The sequence below is a fragment of the Marmota marmota genome, unplaced genomic scaffold (assembly GCF_001458135.2).
Source record: "Marmota marmota marmota unplaced genomic scaffold, marMar, whole genome shotgun sequence".
In the NCBI taxonomy this organism is placed as follows: domain Eukaryota; kingdom Metazoa; phylum Chordata; class Mammalia; order Rodentia; family Sciuridae; genus Marmota; species Marmota marmota.
The window spans coordinates 5,123,331-5,140,821 of record NW_026000205.1 but is presented as its reverse complement, the minus strand read 5'-3'; the positions used below and the strand labels follow the sequence as shown (position 1 = coordinate 5,140,821).

Genomic DNA, 17,491 nt, shown 5'->3' with positions numbered 1-17,491 from the left:
GTCAGGCCGCGCCCCTGGCCGGACGGGGGCCCGATTCGCGTCGTCCGACTCGGGCCTGACCCGGGCCACAATCTCAGTCGCTACTCGTGGGCTCCGCCCCTGTCCACACACACTGACCCCGACTCAGCCCACCCTCTCCCGGCAGCCACCTCCTTCCAGGCATTTTACCTGGATTCCGCTCCCTCCACACAGCCCTTCTTTACCCCTCAGCCCTACTCTCTCTGAGCAGACCCCACGTTCCCCCCCCCCAGCAGCATCGTCCATCCACGCCCTTCACCTGTCCTCGACCCCCGCCTGCCCGCCACGCCAGTGTTCCGGTGAAATTTCGCCCTTCCTCCACCTGCTTTCGTCCATATCACTTGCAAGACCGTCCCTGCACCCAGCCCCACGGGTGGCCCCTCTCAGCCCTTTCAGCTCAGAGCCCTTCAGCTCTTCCCTTGGGCGTCAGCCCTAGCTGCTCGGGGTTCTGCCTCAGACATTCCGTTCCACAACCTTTCATCCCCACTCTGCTCATGGAATCTAGGACACTCCTTCCCTGAGGTGCTCTCGCCGGTCACCTAAGGCGCTGTCAGAATGCTCAAGCTCCTGGGTCCGAGCTGTCAGGGATACACTTGAGCATCAGGCCCTCAGATCCCGGCCTCAATTCTCTTCCCCCTAAGCTGAGACATGGCACCACTTGTTAGTTGACTGGTTCTGCCCATCTGACACTCCTCATCCCCTCGTCCCCTAGGTTGAGGCCTCAGGCTTGGCCTCACCACAATGTGGCACGAGGCTCGGAAGCATGAGCGGAAGCTTCGAGGCATGATGGTTGACTACAAGAAGAGGGCAGAACGGAGGCGGGAATACTATGAAAAGATTGTGAGTGTCCCACCTTTTGTCTGGGGTGGGAGATTCTCTGGTGGGTGGAGCCCTGGTCATCCAGGTAAAATTTGGTTGTTCATGGACCTTTATTTTATTATATGTGATGCTGAGACCCGAACCCAATGCCTCACATATGCTAGACATGTGCTCTACCACTCAGCCCCAGCCCCAGCCCCCCTCATTGTTTCTTGAGTAGGATCAACAGGGAGGGCCTGAGGATGTATGTGTGATAGCATACAGTTTGGGGCAGCCTCTGAGTGCAGATGTGGCATTGGCAGGAAGAAGGGAGGATTTTGTAACACTGAGCAGTGCAGACACAAGACTGCCTCTTCCACGTCGAATGTCGTCTGTGTTGCGTATTGCTGTGTTCCTGGGACTCTAGAGTGTTCACCACTCTTGAGGTTTGGTTTGGCACAGAGTAGCCATGCCATCAGTATTCACCAAGTGACATCTGACCACTTCCCTCTCCTGTTTGATGCTTCAGTTGCTTTTGGAGAAAAAAAACAAACTCCATGTCTTGACCTACAAAGCCCTTGTGGTCTGTCCTCTACTGGCCTCTCCGCTTCTTCTTGGACAGTGCCATTGGCCTTTTTCCACTTCTGCCACCACAGGGCCTTGGCCTGTAATTCCTCCCCTCACTGTTTAACTCCTCCTTGTCCTTGGGTCCCCAGCTTGAAATGGGCCGGTTTACCAGGTTCAATTCTGTTAGATGATTTTGCATAGACACTCTATGTCACTGTGCGGCCTCCTCTTGTTCTCCTAGCTTCTGGTTCTCTCTCTTCCACCATCTTTAGAGGGCCAGAGAGGTGTTTTTGTTTATTTGTTTGTTTTGTTTTTTTGTTTGGCAGTGGGCTTGAACTGAGGGGTGCTTTATTGCTGAGCTATATCCTCAGTCCTTTTTATTTTTGAGACAGGCTTTCACTAAGTTGCTGAGGCCTCCTGCCTCAGTTTCCTGTGTTGCCTGGATCACAGGTGTGCACCCCCTCAGGAAGATCTCTCTAAAGCACAAAGCTAACTTTGTCCCTTGCTCAGAAATCTTTCTTGGCTCCCTAGTGTTCAAGCTCCTCACCACAGCCTTTAGTGTGACACCCCCCCCCACTCCCCACCAGTGCTGGGGATGGAGCCCTGGGCCTTGTGTATGCTAATCAAACACTGTACCACTTAGTTACACCCCTGCCCACCATGGGCTGGCTTTTGCTCCAACCTCTATAGTCATGCCACTGCATTCTGCCTCATTACTTTTCTTAAGCCATCGTGGCCTCCTTGCCATTCTGCCATTTGCCCAAGGGTTCTGACCACAGGACCTTTGCATGACCTCTTCCCATCCTGGTTAACTTCTGTTCATTATTAGATCTCATTCTTCAGGGAAGTCTTATCTTGATCCCCAAACTGAGTTAGATGTCCCCTATAAATGCCATCATAGTCCACTGTCCTCCTTTGTGGAATGTAACACATTTGAAATGTATATATAATATAAAGCATATTTATGAATGTATACATATACACACCCCCAACTTTTTGAGATTGGAACTAGGTATTTTTGGATCACATTTACATCCCAAGTTTGGACCTAGCAAATGTGGTTTGAAAGAAAAGACAAAGAAAACAGTATTAACAATAGTAGTTGCCACTTAATTGCCCCTTCTTTGGCACCAGGGAGGGTTTTAGATGTGTGGATTTTTTTTTTTTTTTTTTGTACTGGGTATTGAACCCAGCAGTACTCTTATCACTGAGCTTACATTTCTGCCCTTTTTATTTTTATTTTGAGACAAGGTCTTGCTAAGTTGCCCAGGCTGGCCTAAAGCTTGTGATCCTCCTGCCTTAGCCACCTGAATTGCTGGGATTACAGGTGTGTGCCACTGCCCCTATCTGTGTGGATGTTTTTGAATCTCACAGATATTCAGAGATCAATGCAGGTTGCTCTTATCCCACTCTGCAGAGAGCAGGAAGCTTCAAGAGCTCCTTGCTTGCTATGTCACCCAGGAAGGATCCACTGGGTGGTGAGAAAGACCATCTCTAGTGGTACCAGAATAACTTGAATGTGACTGATGGCAGGGCATGGATCTGTGTTGGTCATAATTGAGGCCCCAGCAGTGGGTCAGAAGCCATTTGCATTCAGGCAGTAATAGCTACCATTTATTATGGTGGTATGGTGTGCCAGGCTCCCTGCCCACTGCTTTGGTACATCCTTCCTAGTTCTTCCAGTAGGCCTGAGAGGTAGGCAGCAATGATGCAAAGGTGATGAACAGAGGAGCCATTTCTGTTTGGGATCTAAGCTACTTGTTTGTGGTTCTGCTGCATACAGATTCTCTTTCCTGTCTGAGAGAGCTGCTCGGGTTCTAGTCATCGTGTCTTCATCCCATCCAGCAGAGAGGAAGAAGGGAGAGAAAAGGGACAAAGTTGAGTTGCTCATGTTAGTTAAGAAAGTTCCTAGATATTTTCCCATGATCCTTTGCCCATATCCCATTGTCTGGAAAGTAGTCCCATGGTCACCTACAACTCCAGGGAAGCTAAGAGGTGTAGACTTTGTTCTGGGTGGTCTTGACCAGGTATGGAGTTCTGTTATTACCAAAGCAGGGGATTGGGGATTATCGTCAGTTAATGGAAGACAAGAACAGCTCCCTTGAGCTAAGTGTGATGGCTCATGCCTATAATCCTAGCAACAGGCTGAGGATCACAAATTCAAGGGCAACCTGGGCAACTTAATGAGACCCTGTGTCAAAAACATGAAGGGTTGGGCGGGGGTTGTGGCTCACTGGTAGAACACTCACCTGGTTCAATCCTCAGCACCACTTAAAAGTAAATAAAGTCAAGGCATTGTGTCCGTCTACCACTAAAAAACCCAAACAAACCATAAAGGGCTGGAGTGGTAGAGCACCCTTGTCCTCAGTACTGCCCAGAAAAAGAAGAAAATAAAACCAGGCATGGTGGCACACAGCTCTCTTGCAGATTTCTTAGTGTTGGCCATGTAGACCTCTGAGTGTGAGCCTGCCTAGAGGAATCACTGTCCAGTAAATATTACCTCTTACTGTCAGTGACAGTAATTGTGGTAGAGTGGTAGCATAGAGCTGGAATTTTGATCCAGGCCAAGGGGTGGCAGAGAGGAAAGAAAACTCAGGAGGCCTGGGATTCTGGGCTTCCTTCTTAGCAAGGTGCCTCCCAGCTTGATTCCCCTCAGGACAGTGGTGGTGGCATCCCCCACTGCTAGACTGGGAGAACTCTGAAACAAGTGTTTGTGGGGTGCTTTGTGGTACAGGCCTGTACAAGCAGCCAGTGTCCCCGCATAGGAATGTGATCTGCATTCAGAAGTGTGCTGCCAGGCTGTGGGAGAGGGCTGGCCAGTGGCTGGTGGCTGCTTTGAGGAGGGGATGGGCTGCTTACGCAGGCCCCCCATCTTCTCGGGCTGAGAGAAGAGGCTGAAGGGCATCTGTGAAGAAACTGAGGGTGGCTGATGGGCTGAAGGAGTGCGTCTGGACACAGCTGCTTTCTCTCTTCCTGATTTGTCCTTGGTGCCTCCTCTCTCCCTGTTTCAGTTTGTACCTGACTCTGGTTCTGTCATTGCTCTTTAGTCAGTGGTTTGATTAAAGAAACAAAGTCCTCTGTTGACATGAAAATGGGAGATAAACAGATGGCCTGCTGTAGGAAGGTCCAGGCTGGCTCCCCAGGCTGGGTCAGCATTCCCCTAGGCTGCACTGCACATGCTAGGTCATTTCTGTGTGGGACAGGTCTGTGTCCCACACAGCACTGTGAACCAGGAGGGCAGGGCCAAGGTCATCTCAGTCATTGCTGTGCCCTAGCATAGGGCCTGCTACATATTGGTGCCTGACAAAAAAGTTGAGTTAGCAAGTGAATGAATGAACTCCTCTGACCCCACCTGATCCTAGAAGCAGGGTGGTCTTAATGATTCAGAGTAGATTTTGGGATGGGTGCAGTGGTACATGCCTGTAATCCCAGTAACTCAGGAGGCTGAGGCAGGAGGATCGAAAATTCAAAGCCAGTCTCAGCATCTTAATAAAACCTTGTCTTAAAGTAAAAATAAAAAAGGCTGGGGATATGGCTCAGTGGTTAAGTGCCTCTGGGTTCAATCCCCAGGACCACAAAAACAAGGAGATGTTTTGGAAACTTGGGGCAGGTGCTTGTTCTCGAACTGAGCAAAAAGAAAGTAGATTTTGGCAAGTTGGCAGGGTAATTCAGTGGTAATGTGCTTGTCTACTGTGCATGAGACCCTGGTTGATCCCTGAAGCACCTGCTAAAAAATGAAGGGTTTAGATTTTTTTTTTTTTTCCCTTTTTGGTACTGGGGATTGAACCATGGGTGCTCTACCACTGAGCTACATCTACCCAGACCTTTTTTTTGATACTGAAGATGCCTCATGCATGCTTGGTGTGTATTCTACCACTGAGCTGAGCCCCAGCTTGGATTTTGGGTCATGAAGAGACGTTTGTGCACCAGTAGCTCACATGGCCGAGTGCTATTGTAAATAATGTTATAGCATTATTTACAACAGCCAAGAGGTAAACGCAACCTAACTGTCTGTTGGTGGATGATTGGATAAAGACATTTTTATGTATGTACTTACAATGGAATGTTATTCGTGTTTATAAAATTAATCCTTTCCATTTGCTACCTTGTGGACATTATGCTAAGTGCTAAGCAAAATGATCTAGTCACAAAAAGACAGTACTGCAGGATTCCATTCACAGAGGTAACTAAAACAGTCAGACACTTAGAAACAGAAAAAAGAATGATGGCTAGAGGTGGGGAAAGGGGAGTTCAGAGGGTACAGAGTTTTAGTTTTGCAGGATGAGAAAGATTTAGAGGTTTGCATAGTTAGCACGTAAGTGCATCTAGTTAATACCATCATACTGTACACTTAAATGTTTAAGGGCTCGGTTGTATTCAGAACATGGACAAGGCCCTGGGTTCCATCCCTAACACCACAAAAAAATAAAATAAAAATAAAAATTTAAGCCAGCCATGATAGCACACACCTGTAGTTCCAGCTACCCAGGAGTCTGAAGCAGGAGGATTGCTTGAGCTCAGGAATTCAAGACCAGCCTGGGCGACAGAGTGAGATCCTGTCTCAAAATCAAAAATAGAAAGGGTTGAGGATGTAGCTCAGTGGTAGACATTGCTTAGCATATGTGTAGCCCGTGTTCCGACCCTGGCAATAGAAAAAAGAAAAAAAGGGGGCTAGATTTTTGTGCTTTAATTATGTGCTTTTTACAATAACAAAGTTACTTTAAAATTTGAGAAAAAAAGTGAAAATTAAGGAGTCAATGTTGGAGTCATGCCCATCTGGGTTCAAAACCAAGTTCTTATTGGTTCTGTGGCCTAGGCATGTGGGTCTCTGCTCTGAGCCCCACTTTCCTCATCTGGTATTTCTCCCTGGTTGACTGAGGAAATGTAAAATGGTGCTCAGCTCAGTGCCTGTCTTTTAATATGGTTCATTGACTTCCAGAATTTGCCAGCAGAGCCAGGCCCCAGACTCTGGGATTTTATTCCCAGAAATCAGTGTTTTTTACTTTTGTGATACTGATCTCGTCAGGGTTTTTTTCCTCACTTGCCAGATTCCATATGGTGTCCTTGAGTCTTGGCTGTGGGAACTGGGCCATTGGCCTGGAGCAGCCCCAAGAGCGCATTGAGCTTTGGGTCTTAGGCCTGCCGGGCCGGAGGGAGCTGGATGTGCTCGCGGCCTGACCTGAGGAATTACAGGAGCAGGTGATGCACAGGGTGAGGGTTGGAGTCCAGCAGTGCTGCCCCAGCTGGTCTTGAGCGTGTCCCGCCTCAGTCTCTTTTGGTGTGGAATTGGGAGCTGACATGGTGCCTGGTGCAGAGTGAGTGCAGAGCCAGCCTAGCCGCCGTCAGCTGTAGTCCTCAGATGCCCTCAGCTCTGCAGTCGCAGGATGTTCCTGCTGTTTGCTGAGAGGGGAACCATAAGGAGAGGAAGCCTTGGAAACTTGGGGCAGGTGCTTGTTCTTGAGCTGAGCGGCGTGGTCTCCTCTCTTGGTGAGGATTAGCTCTCCCTTCCTTATTCTGTGCTCCTGAGTGTCCTGTGGGCCTGGCCCTGGGGACAAAGCAGTGAACAAACAGATCCCTGCCTCCCAGGAGCCGGTGCTGGTACCTGTGCTGGTGTGGGAGGCGGTTGGGGGCAGATGCGCGAGGAGAATGCAGGTTGAGGGGGTAGAGTAAATAAGGGGGGCTGGAGAAGCGGTGTAGACAGGGTGTTAGGAAGACTCTCGAGGGAGACCCAGAGTAAGCAAGGGAGCAGCCGAGGCTGGTGAGGGGGAGTGCAGGCATGCCAGGAGGCTGGCATGGGCTGCAGCCTTGAAGAAACTTAGCAGTGAGTGGTGGCTGCTGCTGCTGCTAGACTTCTCCCTTTCCTTTCCTTTTTGTGATGACTTGGACTTGTGACCTTGGACCAGGGCTCAGACTGGAGGGCCATGGACTTGGGACATTCTCCCTTGTCGTGGTGTTCTGTTGAGGAAGTCCTGTACCACACGGGTCCCTGGTGTCAAGCGTGCAACTGTCTCGGTGCCTTCTGGTGTGCGTTGTGCAACCAGCAGTACCGTCAGCGCTTAGCAAAGTTCCTTCACCCCAGAGGGCAAGCCTGCCCCACAGCAGCCTGTCCCCTTGCTCCTCACTGCCAGCTCTAGGCAGCTACGCGTCTCCTCTGTCTCTGGTTTGCCTGTTCTGGACGTGTCATGTAAGTGCAGTCCTGGGGTGTGTGGCCTTTTGTGATGGGCTTTTTCCCTTAGCCCAGTGCTCTCAAGGGCGTCAGTGTCTCTGTTCAGGTGGCCGAGTGCTCTTGTACTGTGTGGACACACCCCATTTGTTTTTCATTCATTGATGGACATTTTAGATTGCCTTCACCTTCTTCCTTTTATGAATAATGCTGATGTGAACATCAGAGTACAAATATTGGAGTACCTGTTTTCTCTTCTTTTGGGTATGTATCTAGAAGCAGAATTGCTGGGTCATATGGTAATTCTTTATTTAACTTTCTTTTTCTTTTTTGTTTTTGTGGTCCTGGGTTGAATGCAGGGCCTCACACATGCTAGGCAAGTGTTTCTCCACCAAGCTGTGCCCCAACCCCGCTTACCCTTTTGAGGAATTGAATTTCTCCACATTTGTGTCAGTACTTGTTTTTGTCCTTTTCATTTCAGCTTTCCTAGTGTGTGAAGTACTACCTTGTGATTTTGATTGGTATTTCCCTGGTAATTAAGGATGTTGGTCATCTTCTTCTGTTTCCCAGTCTTGTTACTCTGGCCCAGGCTGAAGTGCTCACACCTGGTTCTGTTGGGAGATGAAGAGTTGCTGGGGCTGGGGGTGTGTAATATTCTAGGCAGGGGCATGTCAGTACTGTCTGTGCAGAAGATTGGTCCAGAGTTCAGATCCCTCACCACTGTCTAGGAAGGAACTGGTGCCCTGTTCTAGGGTTAGGTGGCCCCGTTAGTTAAGCTGTTGCCGCTCTGCAGGTTGGTTTGCCTCTGAGGTGTGGCCCATTTGACATTAGAGGCCAGGTCACCCCTCAACTTGATTATAGGGATGGGACCTGAAGTTCACTGGGTGGTGACCTCTGTTCTGTCTACCCCATGCAGAAGAAGGACCCAGCCCAGTTCCTGCAGGTGCATGGCCGAGCCTGCAAGGTGCATCTGGATTCTGCAGTGGCCCTGGCCGCAGAGAGCCCGGTTAACATGTGAGGCTGCCGTGGGGGCAGGAGTATGTCTGGGACTGGGGACTGGGCATCAGAAGGAACTAGGAGGTGGTGTGGAGTCAGCGGCAGAGATTCTGGGATATAGACAGGCCTTTGGGAACTCAGGCAGGAGAGTGAAGGTGACGGTGAGGGAGCATGTGGGGTTGGGATGGTGGCCCTAGCTGGACTTAGAAGGGGATGGGTGGGACCAGGCCGGAGGCTCAGAGGAAGCAAAAAGAAGGTAGGTTGCCAGGGTGGGGTGCAGGGTGACAGGCTCCTCAAGTAGCCCTTAGTACCTGGCTTATGTTCTCTGCTGTTGCTTGGTCCTGAGAAATGGAGCCCCATTCTCCCCCCTGGGCAGATGGTGGTTTCTTCAAGGTTCCAGGAGCCTGACTGTAGTTTCAGAGTGCTTTGCAGCATCAGGGACTAAGAGCTGGGAGTGAGGGTAAAGGCCACGCTATGGGTATCAGGGGCAGCAGGCCAGGCTTTCAAGCACCAGGTGGCAGGGAGCAAGTGCTTGTGTCCAGTGGCCCCTGAGCTCTTTGCTTCCCTGCTCTCATCCTCCCCTCTTCAGGATGCCCTGGCAGGGGGACACCAACAACATGATTGACCGCTTTGATGTCCGTGCCCACCTGGACCACATCCCCGACTACACCCCCCCACTGCTCACCACCATGTAAGCTGCCTCCCCAAGGGGTTGCCTGAGGAACCAGCAGCACGTGTCCTTGCCCCAGCCTGCCTGTCACCTTCCTAGGAAGGAAGCGTGCAGGTGGGGAGGAGCACTCTCCCCTCCCTGAGCCTGGGTGCTTCGTCCCTCTTCCTGCTGGCTTGGAGTGGGATCCATCCCTCCCTCTGATCTCAAGATCTTGACCTCCCCAAAGCTCCCCGGAACAGGAGTCAGACGAGCGGAAATGTAACTACGAGCGCTACCGAGGCCTGGTGCAGAACGACTTTGCTGGCAGTGAGTGATTTGGGCAGGGAGTGGGGAGTGGGGGGTCCCTGGAGACTGGAAGACCTAAACAAGTTTGGGAAGAAAAGCATCCAGGTACTTTCTACTAAATGACCTGCTGTTCTGGTCATAGCTCTGTCAGAGGCTTGCTCTGTCTCCAGGCCTTTGTCTCTCGATTGGCCCAGAGGATGTTAGCTGAATCAGACATACCTGCCAAAGTCACCTCCACATTCCTTATGCTCCGATTCTATACTCTTTTTTTTTTTTTTTCTTTAAAAGAAGAAATGGGAAAAATAGCAAGCACATGTGTATTTTTCCTTGCTTGCATCCGTGAGATTGTCAGGACAGAACAGGAAATTTTGCCTTGTTTTAAATGACTTATCAGACAGCATTCGGCAGTTTGCCAGGTGTCCGTAGACATCCAGAATTCTCCAAAGCCAGCCTTACCACTGTTACCCTTTTACTGTGTAAAAGCAGAGGCTTGGGGAGGCGGCTGCTTCTTCTTCTGGGCTGCCTGGGGACGTGGCACCCAGCAGACTTGTGTTTTTTTGTCCCTATTATCTGTTATCCCTGCACAGTCACCAGCAGGGTCGGGTCGGGGTGGCATTCCACTTTACAACAGGATGTTGAGGCTGAGTGGTGTCAGAGGAGCTGGGGTTCTCCCTGCGTTGTTGACCACCGCTGCTTCCCAATGGAGAGCTCCCCGCCCATATCCCACCAAGTACCGGAGGTTCCCCTCTTGGTCTCCCTGAGCCCTCTGCTTGGTTTGTCCACACCAGTCCCTTACCTGGAGGGCTGGCGGGTCAGGCCCAGCTCTAGGCCCACACACCAGGCTCCACACGGGGCTCTGCTCCCTTGTTTGTTTCTGGGGTGTTCAGAAGTTGCCAAAGTGCTAGAAGTCACTGAGGCCTCGGAATCAGGGGAATCTGTCACTGTTACTGTCATTTTTACCATCACCCGAGGTCATGTGGGTTCTTGGAGGTGTGATTTCCTTAGCTCTGTCTCTGCATTCACTCATTTAATTCCAGAACAGTGAGGGCACCTGGGACTGGCTGGTGTCGTTCTGGGGTCAGGAGCCTAATAGGGGAGAGGGAGCAGCAGCATAGGCACAGAAGTGGTGGTAAGGACAGACTAAGGTGATGTTATAGCAGATGGCACACTGTTCTCTGAGGAAAGGTAGGACAGGGTTTGACTGGCATGGTCAGTGAGGGATAGAAGGTGCTTCCCAGGGAGGTGAGGGGCCTTGCAGGGCTCCAGGCTGGGCACAGAGGCTTGGGGTGGGCACTGGAGGAGACAGCCCATGTGGCTGGGGCAGGGCAGGCCATGGCGCTCAAAGGAGGCAGGTCAGCAGGGCCCTCTCCTGGGCCGTGTAGAGGGGACAGGAGTGGGAAGGTGTGCTAGAGCACAGCAGGGCCGTGCTGCTCCCCAGATAGAATAGCCAAAGCCTGCGGAGGGAAGGAAGTACTCACCCAGGCTCCCACAGTGAGTCTGGGGCAGGGGGATAGGAAAGGCTGGTATGTTGTGGAGCTCCCGGAGGAGGAGGGTGTTGGGGGGCGAAGGAGTGCCTGGATCATTCCAAACCACATTTAAGCTGAACCATGGGGAGGCACTACCCAGTGGAGTGGTCTGTGGGTCTGTTGGGGTCCAAGTAACTTCTAGCACTCAGGAGAGCAAGGTCCAGCCAGAGGCCTTCATAACTGTAATAATGGGAGCAGTGTCCAGGTCCCAAGTGCTCGCTCTGCCTTACGGAAAAGTAAATTGAGGCACAGTGGTGTTAGATCACTTAACCATAGTTGCACAGCAAGTTAGTGGTATAACCAGGGCTGTATTGTTGCTGTGTCCCACCAGAGGGGTGTGATTATCTGGAGGTGACTCTGCCCTTGGCTGCACTTGGGTTGCCCCTGCCCTCCTGCACCCCACTGCATTCTAGCGGCCCCCTGGACTCCCCAGCATCCTCCACCCCGCCTGATACCCTGTATCTTACTTGCTGCAGTCTCAGAGGAGCAGTGCCTGTACCAGATTTACATTGACGAGTTGTACGGAGGTCTCCAGAGACCCAGTGAGGACGAGAAGAAGAAGTGAGTCAGGGTTGGGGTGCTGCAGGGTTGGGGGAGCAAGGAGGGCTTCGAGCCCCACCAGGCTCAGCCTCTTCCATCTTCTGCATCACAGTCTCACCAAAGTCGAGGACAACACTCGGCACACAGTAGGTGCTCGTGCTCAGTCAAGGTGTAGAAGAGGAAGCAGTGGCTAAGGGACAGGGTTTGCCAGAGGCTTTCTTTCTTGCTGCTTCAGTAGGGTGGGGGGCAGCCCTGGGGGTCAAGTACAAGAGAGGGTGTCCCCTCGGAGTCTGATGTGCTCCTCTGTGAACAGGAGCTGTGAGGGGTGCAGGAAATCAGGTTCAACAGTGCGCTTTCCTGCTGCCTGCCGTTGTCAGCAGTAGCTGATGGCACTCTGGAGAGCTGGTCTCAGAGTGGTGTCCCTCAAGGACTGGCCTGGAGGACAGAGGCCATAGCTGACACAGCTTCCGGGGTGGGCATCTCTCCACAACAGCCGTGGGCAGTCCTGTTGTCCTCCTTGCCCTCCGCCTACACATTTGCTTGGCCCTGCCAGAGGCTCTGTCCCCCTCCAGGGTGGCTCCTGCTTTGTCCCTTCACGGTAGTTGAAAGCCTGGCTCCATGGAGGTGCTGCCCTCAGCTGTTCCTTCCCTCCTGCCCCTGAGGTTCCCCTGGTTCCTGAGCACTGCTGCTTTTTCCATAAAAGAGTTTTCATGGGGCCGCACTGGGTGCTTCCAGAAGTCTCTGACCTCACCCGTGACCCTTTCAGGATAAGGCTGGCACTGAATGGTGGCAGGGAACACTGACTAGATGAATTCAACCATGGGCCCTCACAAGGCCCCTGCTGTGCCCTGGGCCCTATCCTCACCGACTCTTGGTCTAGTCAGGGAGACAATCCTATCCCCTGGTAATAATGACCCAATGTGGGCAAGGCTGGAGACCCAGCCTGGAGGGGTGGGTAGGAAGGGACATGCAGCCTAGGCTGACCAGAGGGTGCTATGGAACTTGAGAGGCCAGTGGCCTTCCGTGGCCCTTTTCTCTGCTGGGCATTGCCCTGGCTCACAAGGTCCCCCATCCCAGGCTGGCAGAAAAGAAGGCTTCCATTGGTTACACCTATGAGGACAGCACCGTGGCCGAGGTAGAGAAGGTAGCAGAGAAACCCGAGGAGGAAGAGTCCCCGGCCGAGGAGGAGAGCAACTCGGACGAAGATGAGGTCATCCCCGACATCGGTGGGGTCCCCTCTCTGCCCTCCCCACCCACAGTCCCTGGGCATCGTTTTTGTGTCTCGTCCCTTACCCTCTCTGGGACACCCCTGCTTAAGAGCCCTCTTGTCCCCTCCCTGATCCAGGACACTCCCGCCTCCTGCTCATCCTTGTGTCACCCATACCTCTGCTCCCAGCCCCCTCTGTGCTTCTCTGGCTTCCCGTGTCTAGGACACTGTTCTTATGGTGTGCTCCCCACCCAGGTGTAGGTTCCAGTGTCTTCCCTGGGGTGGGCTTCTCCCTGCCTTTCCTTCCTGTTCCCTTTTTCCTCTGGAAAACAAGCGTTCATCCTTGGGCAGAGCCGCCCCTCATCCCCCAGCATCTGTTGGCCCATCTGCTCCAGGCCCTGGCAGGTTCCCCTCCCACCTAATAACAGCAAGCTGACCGCCCGCCTGTCCCAGTCCTCTCAGCCTGGCCTGCACCCTGCCGGCCGCCTGTGTGTTTATTCTTGGGCAGAGCCAGACATCTAAGTCCTTCCTCCCTCCTTCCATGTGTTTGTCACCCACCCAGCTCCTAAATACCTTCTACCCACACCCTGCCTCCTGCTCACCCTGTCTCCCCCACCATGTCCATCCCCCTGCTCTCCTTCCTCTGCACCTCACTCATCCATCCTCCACCCACCCACCTGCTACCTCCCAGTTCTGTTTCCCCAGCCCCCACTGCCCACTGTGTGTTTGTTGGCTTCTGGCCAATCCCCAGGCCAGCCTGGGGGAGCTGAGCTGAGCCAGCCCCTCCCTGCCAGTTCCTGCAGGCTGGTGGCTCCCTGTCCATCCTTCTTCACGGGGCACTGCCCCTTCTTCCTGTCCTCTCACTTGGCCTTGGCTCCTGACAGCCTTTCTCTTGGTGCAGACGTGGAGGTGGATGTGGATGAACTGAACCAGGAGCAGGTGGCAGATCTCAACAAACAGGCCACAACCTATGGCATGGCTGATGGGGACTTTGTCAGGTGAGGCCTGTTGCCGACACCACCCTACCGTTTGGATCCCAGCCTGGTTTCTCTCTGTCCGTATCCCAGGTACTAACAACTGTTTGCTCCTGAGCCTAAGGGTTGGGTACTTATGACACAACTCTGCAGAAACTGAGTCTGCACCCAGAATTACTTAGCTTGGCATGCTCAGTAACCCTTTTTGCCGTGCCCCAGGGTAAATCTGCCTGTTGAAGCTGCCCCGGTTCGTAGCCTGGTGTACAGCACCCCCTGGTAGAGTGGCTTCATTCACTGGGTCAGTCCCTCAGCCATTGCTGCTGAGCCTGTCCTTGGGCCATGCCTGGGCCGAGCTCTGCTTTCATCCTGAGGAATGGAGCAGTGAACTGCAAATTGAGTAAACCCAGGTCTAAACACAGCACCTCTGTCCAGAGCCCTCTGTGACTCCCACCCCACTCAGGAGCAGCCAGCATCCTCGCCTCTGCCACAAGGCCTTACCTGTCTGGTCCTCTGTCCCCTCCCTTACCCCAGGTCCTTCCACTCTGTCTATCGCTTCTGCCCCGTCTCTGTGGCCTCTTACTTCGCAGAGGCCTGAGGCCATCTGACCATGGGCCCGTCCATCTGCCATTTACTCTGCTCTTCACCCTGCCTGGCATCTGCACAGCCTGCTTCCCAGGTTCCTCTCAGATGTCATGTTCTCTGTGAGGCTTCCCAGTCTCTCCACTGCAGTGTGTAGCCACCCCTGTCTGGATCCTGTCCCTTCCTGTCCCCTCCTGTGATCCATGTTTCCTGTCAAGCTTGGTGCCATCATAGGGACTATGGTCTGTATTCCCATGGTCACTGTCCCTTCTTCCCTAGTGTGCCAGCCCACAGAGGGGAATCTTGGTGCCTAAGCCAGCACTGGGCACATAGGAGGTGCTCAGTAAGTTATATTGATGGGAGAGTAGGCACCACCGGAGGGCATGGGCCCTCGCTTTCACTGAAGCCTTTGCGAGGGCCAGCTCCCCTATGACCTGTGCCCTCCATGGGAATTCTCATTCCCCTCTGCAGGATGCTTCGGAAAGATAAGGAGGAGGCAGAGGCCATCAAACATGCCAAGGCCCTTGAGGAGGAGAAAGCCATGTACTCGGTGAGGTCAGGGCCAGGGTGAAGGGGACGGGTGTGCCTCAAGGAGTGCACACTCCTCACCAGTCTGGCATGCCCCTGCCCAGGGCCGTCGTTCCCGGCGCCAGCGGAGAGAGTTCCGGGAAAAGCGGCTGAGGGGTCGCAAGATCAGCCCACCCAGGTAGGGCGTCTCCCCTCGCCTCTCACAACATCCCACCAGCATTAGTCTTGGAGGCTGCAGGGAGGAGGGGGCAGGGCAGGTCCAGGAAGGCTCTCTGGAGACAGACTTGGATCTATTCCTGGGGGGCATTGAAAGGCCTGAGGTGAAGGTTTAGTGGCAGGAATGACTTTGAGGGGCATGTGGACACTTGTTCATCTGCTCCCCTCACCTGGCTGGACTTGGGGCTCTTGCCATATTCCCCAGGAGCCAGTTGAGAGTTGACATCAGGCTGCTGCTAGGGATGGCTGGTATAATTGAGGCCTGAGCTAGGAGACAAGGGCAGGACTCTAGATCCTGCTCAGTTCTGGAGCCTAGCCACCTCCTCAGTCAATAGTTGGATAAGCAACTCCCTTCTCTAAGCCTGCGTTCTCCTTTGGAAAATGGTGGCTATTACTTTCCAGGAGAGAGGATTGGGCCAGTATCCACATGGAGGTCTTGGGGCAGTTTTGAGTAGAGCAGTTGGGCATGGGGGTCTATGTGGTAGGCCTAGGAGCCCCAGGCAGACCCATGCCTCTTGCCACACATCTGTTGAAGCCAGTGTTTGAGTGTGGCTGCAAGAGGTGAATGACATGTTGTGGCTCAGGGTTTAGTGTGGAAAATGTTCATCAAAGGATGGTGCTGAGCTGGACATAGTGGCGTACACCTGTAATCCCAGTGGCTCAGGAGGCTGAGGCAGGAGGATTTTGAGTTCAAAGCCAGCCTCAGCAACTTAGCAAGGCCCTAAGAAATTCAGTGAGACCCTATCGCTCATAAAAGTACAAAAAGGGGCTGGGATGTGGCTCAGTGGTTAAGTGGCCCTGAGTTCAATCCTCGGTACCAAAAAAAAAGAATGGAATTGATTCTCACCATCACCGTCATCAGCACAGGGGCACATGTCAGTGTCATGGGTAAAGCACAGGCTTAGAGTCATGGGCCTGGGTTTGGATGCTAGCTCCCTTCATTTATGAGCCTTGTGACATGAGGCAGGTGACTTCATCTCTTGGGCCTGAGTTTCCTCGGCTGCAAAAAGTGAATGATCAGAGTTGTTACGGGGAGCCACCAAAATAATCTATATTCATCACTCAGTGCCTGGCATATAGTCCGCAATTAAAACTCAGCTGTTTCAGTCTTATCATTCTTATCAATAAGTCAGGACCTCGTTGAAATTATGGATGTGGGATGGGAAGGAGGGACCCTTCTAGACTCAGGTCAGGAGACAAAGCAGGGCCAGGGCTGCTGAGGTCCCTATTGCTTGGAGTCAGGGAGGATCTGAGATGTTGTTGGGGGGTTGGGCCCTGGCACTCAGATCTGATGTGGGGATAGATGGAGGAACCAGGGCCAGACTCATAACCTAGGGAGAAGCCCCCTCACTATGCCAGCTCCCTGGCCCTGTATACTGAGACTGGGGACTAAGCCTGGTACTGTGCCTGTTTAGATCACCTGCCCTCACTCCTACCCCCTTCTCTCCATAGCTATGCACGCCGAGACAGCCCCACCTACGACCCCTATAAGCGGTAAGTTCCCACCGTCCAGGGAGGGCCACCATTCAGCCCCCTCTGATGGAGGGCACGGAGGTGAGGCAGACCAGTAGGAAACCCCTTGAAGGCCAACCTCTAGTCACAAACTGCATGGCTTACTCTGTGAGGGTTCATGGCTCTGTAACATTTTTGTGTTTTCCCTTTTTTTTTTAATTTGAGTTTCCTTAAATTTTTTATTTAAACATAATAGTTTTGTGGTAAACACAGTCAAACATGGCAGAAAGGTGTGACTTAGAAATCAAGTGTCTCTTTAATCTCAACTCTCAGAAATACCCAATAGGAATAGCAGTGGCTGAGCCTGTGTGCTTGTCTACGGTGTGGCCTGGGCAGGGCCTGGGGGTCAGGTCTGTCTCACCCCACTTCCTTTGTCTCCTGCAGCTCTGTAAAGTCCAGTTGCATTCAGAGTGGGAGTAAGGATGGGGTCTTCCTCAGGGACTGAGGCAGGCTCAGTGAGCCGAGGCGCTTTTGGCTTTCTGTGAAATCAAAGACCGACCAGGGCTGCACACACTCTGTATTTTTTACAATGGAATTAGGCTGCACTTATTTTAGACCTTGCTCTTCACCCATCTACCTTTATTGAGAAGAACTTTCAGGAGAAATACAAAGATCTGTTCATCCCACACCTGTAATCCCAGTGGCTCAGTAAGCTGAGGCAAGAGGACTGCAAGTTCAAAGCCAACCTCAACAATTTTTTTTAAAAAATATTTATTTAGTTGTAGATGAACATGCAGTATCTTTATTTATTTTTATGTGGTGCTGAGGATCGAACCCAGTGCCTCACACATGCGAGGCAAACACTTTACCACTGAGCCACAACCCTAGCCCCTAGCCTTAGCCATGTGGCTCAGTGCTTAAGCACACCTGGGTTCAACCCCCACTATCTCCCACAAAAAAAAAAAAAAAAAA

At 52.4% G+C, this 17,491-nt stretch overlaps 1 protein-coding gene across 1 annotated transcript in view; it reads left to right on the top strand.

Moving 5' to 3' along the window:
- Positions 1-17,491, top strand: part of LOC107151357 (CLK4 associating serine/arginine rich protein) — a 26,296-nt gene that overhangs the window by 545 nt on the left and 8,260 nt on the right. The window contains 10 exon segments of the mRNA XM_015496716.2: positions 731-858; positions 8,463-8,560; positions 9,132-9,233; positions 9,439-9,518; positions 11,500-11,584; positions 12,641-12,789; positions 13,672-13,768; positions 14,795-14,873; positions 14,956-15,029; positions 16,520-16,561. Of these exon segments, the coding sequence (XP_015352202.1) occupies positions 760-858; positions 8,463-8,560; positions 9,132-9,233; positions 9,439-9,518; positions 11,500-11,584; positions 12,641-12,789; positions 13,672-13,768; positions 14,795-14,873; positions 14,956-15,029; positions 16,520-16,561 (905 nt within the window). The 5' untranslated portion in view covers positions 731-759.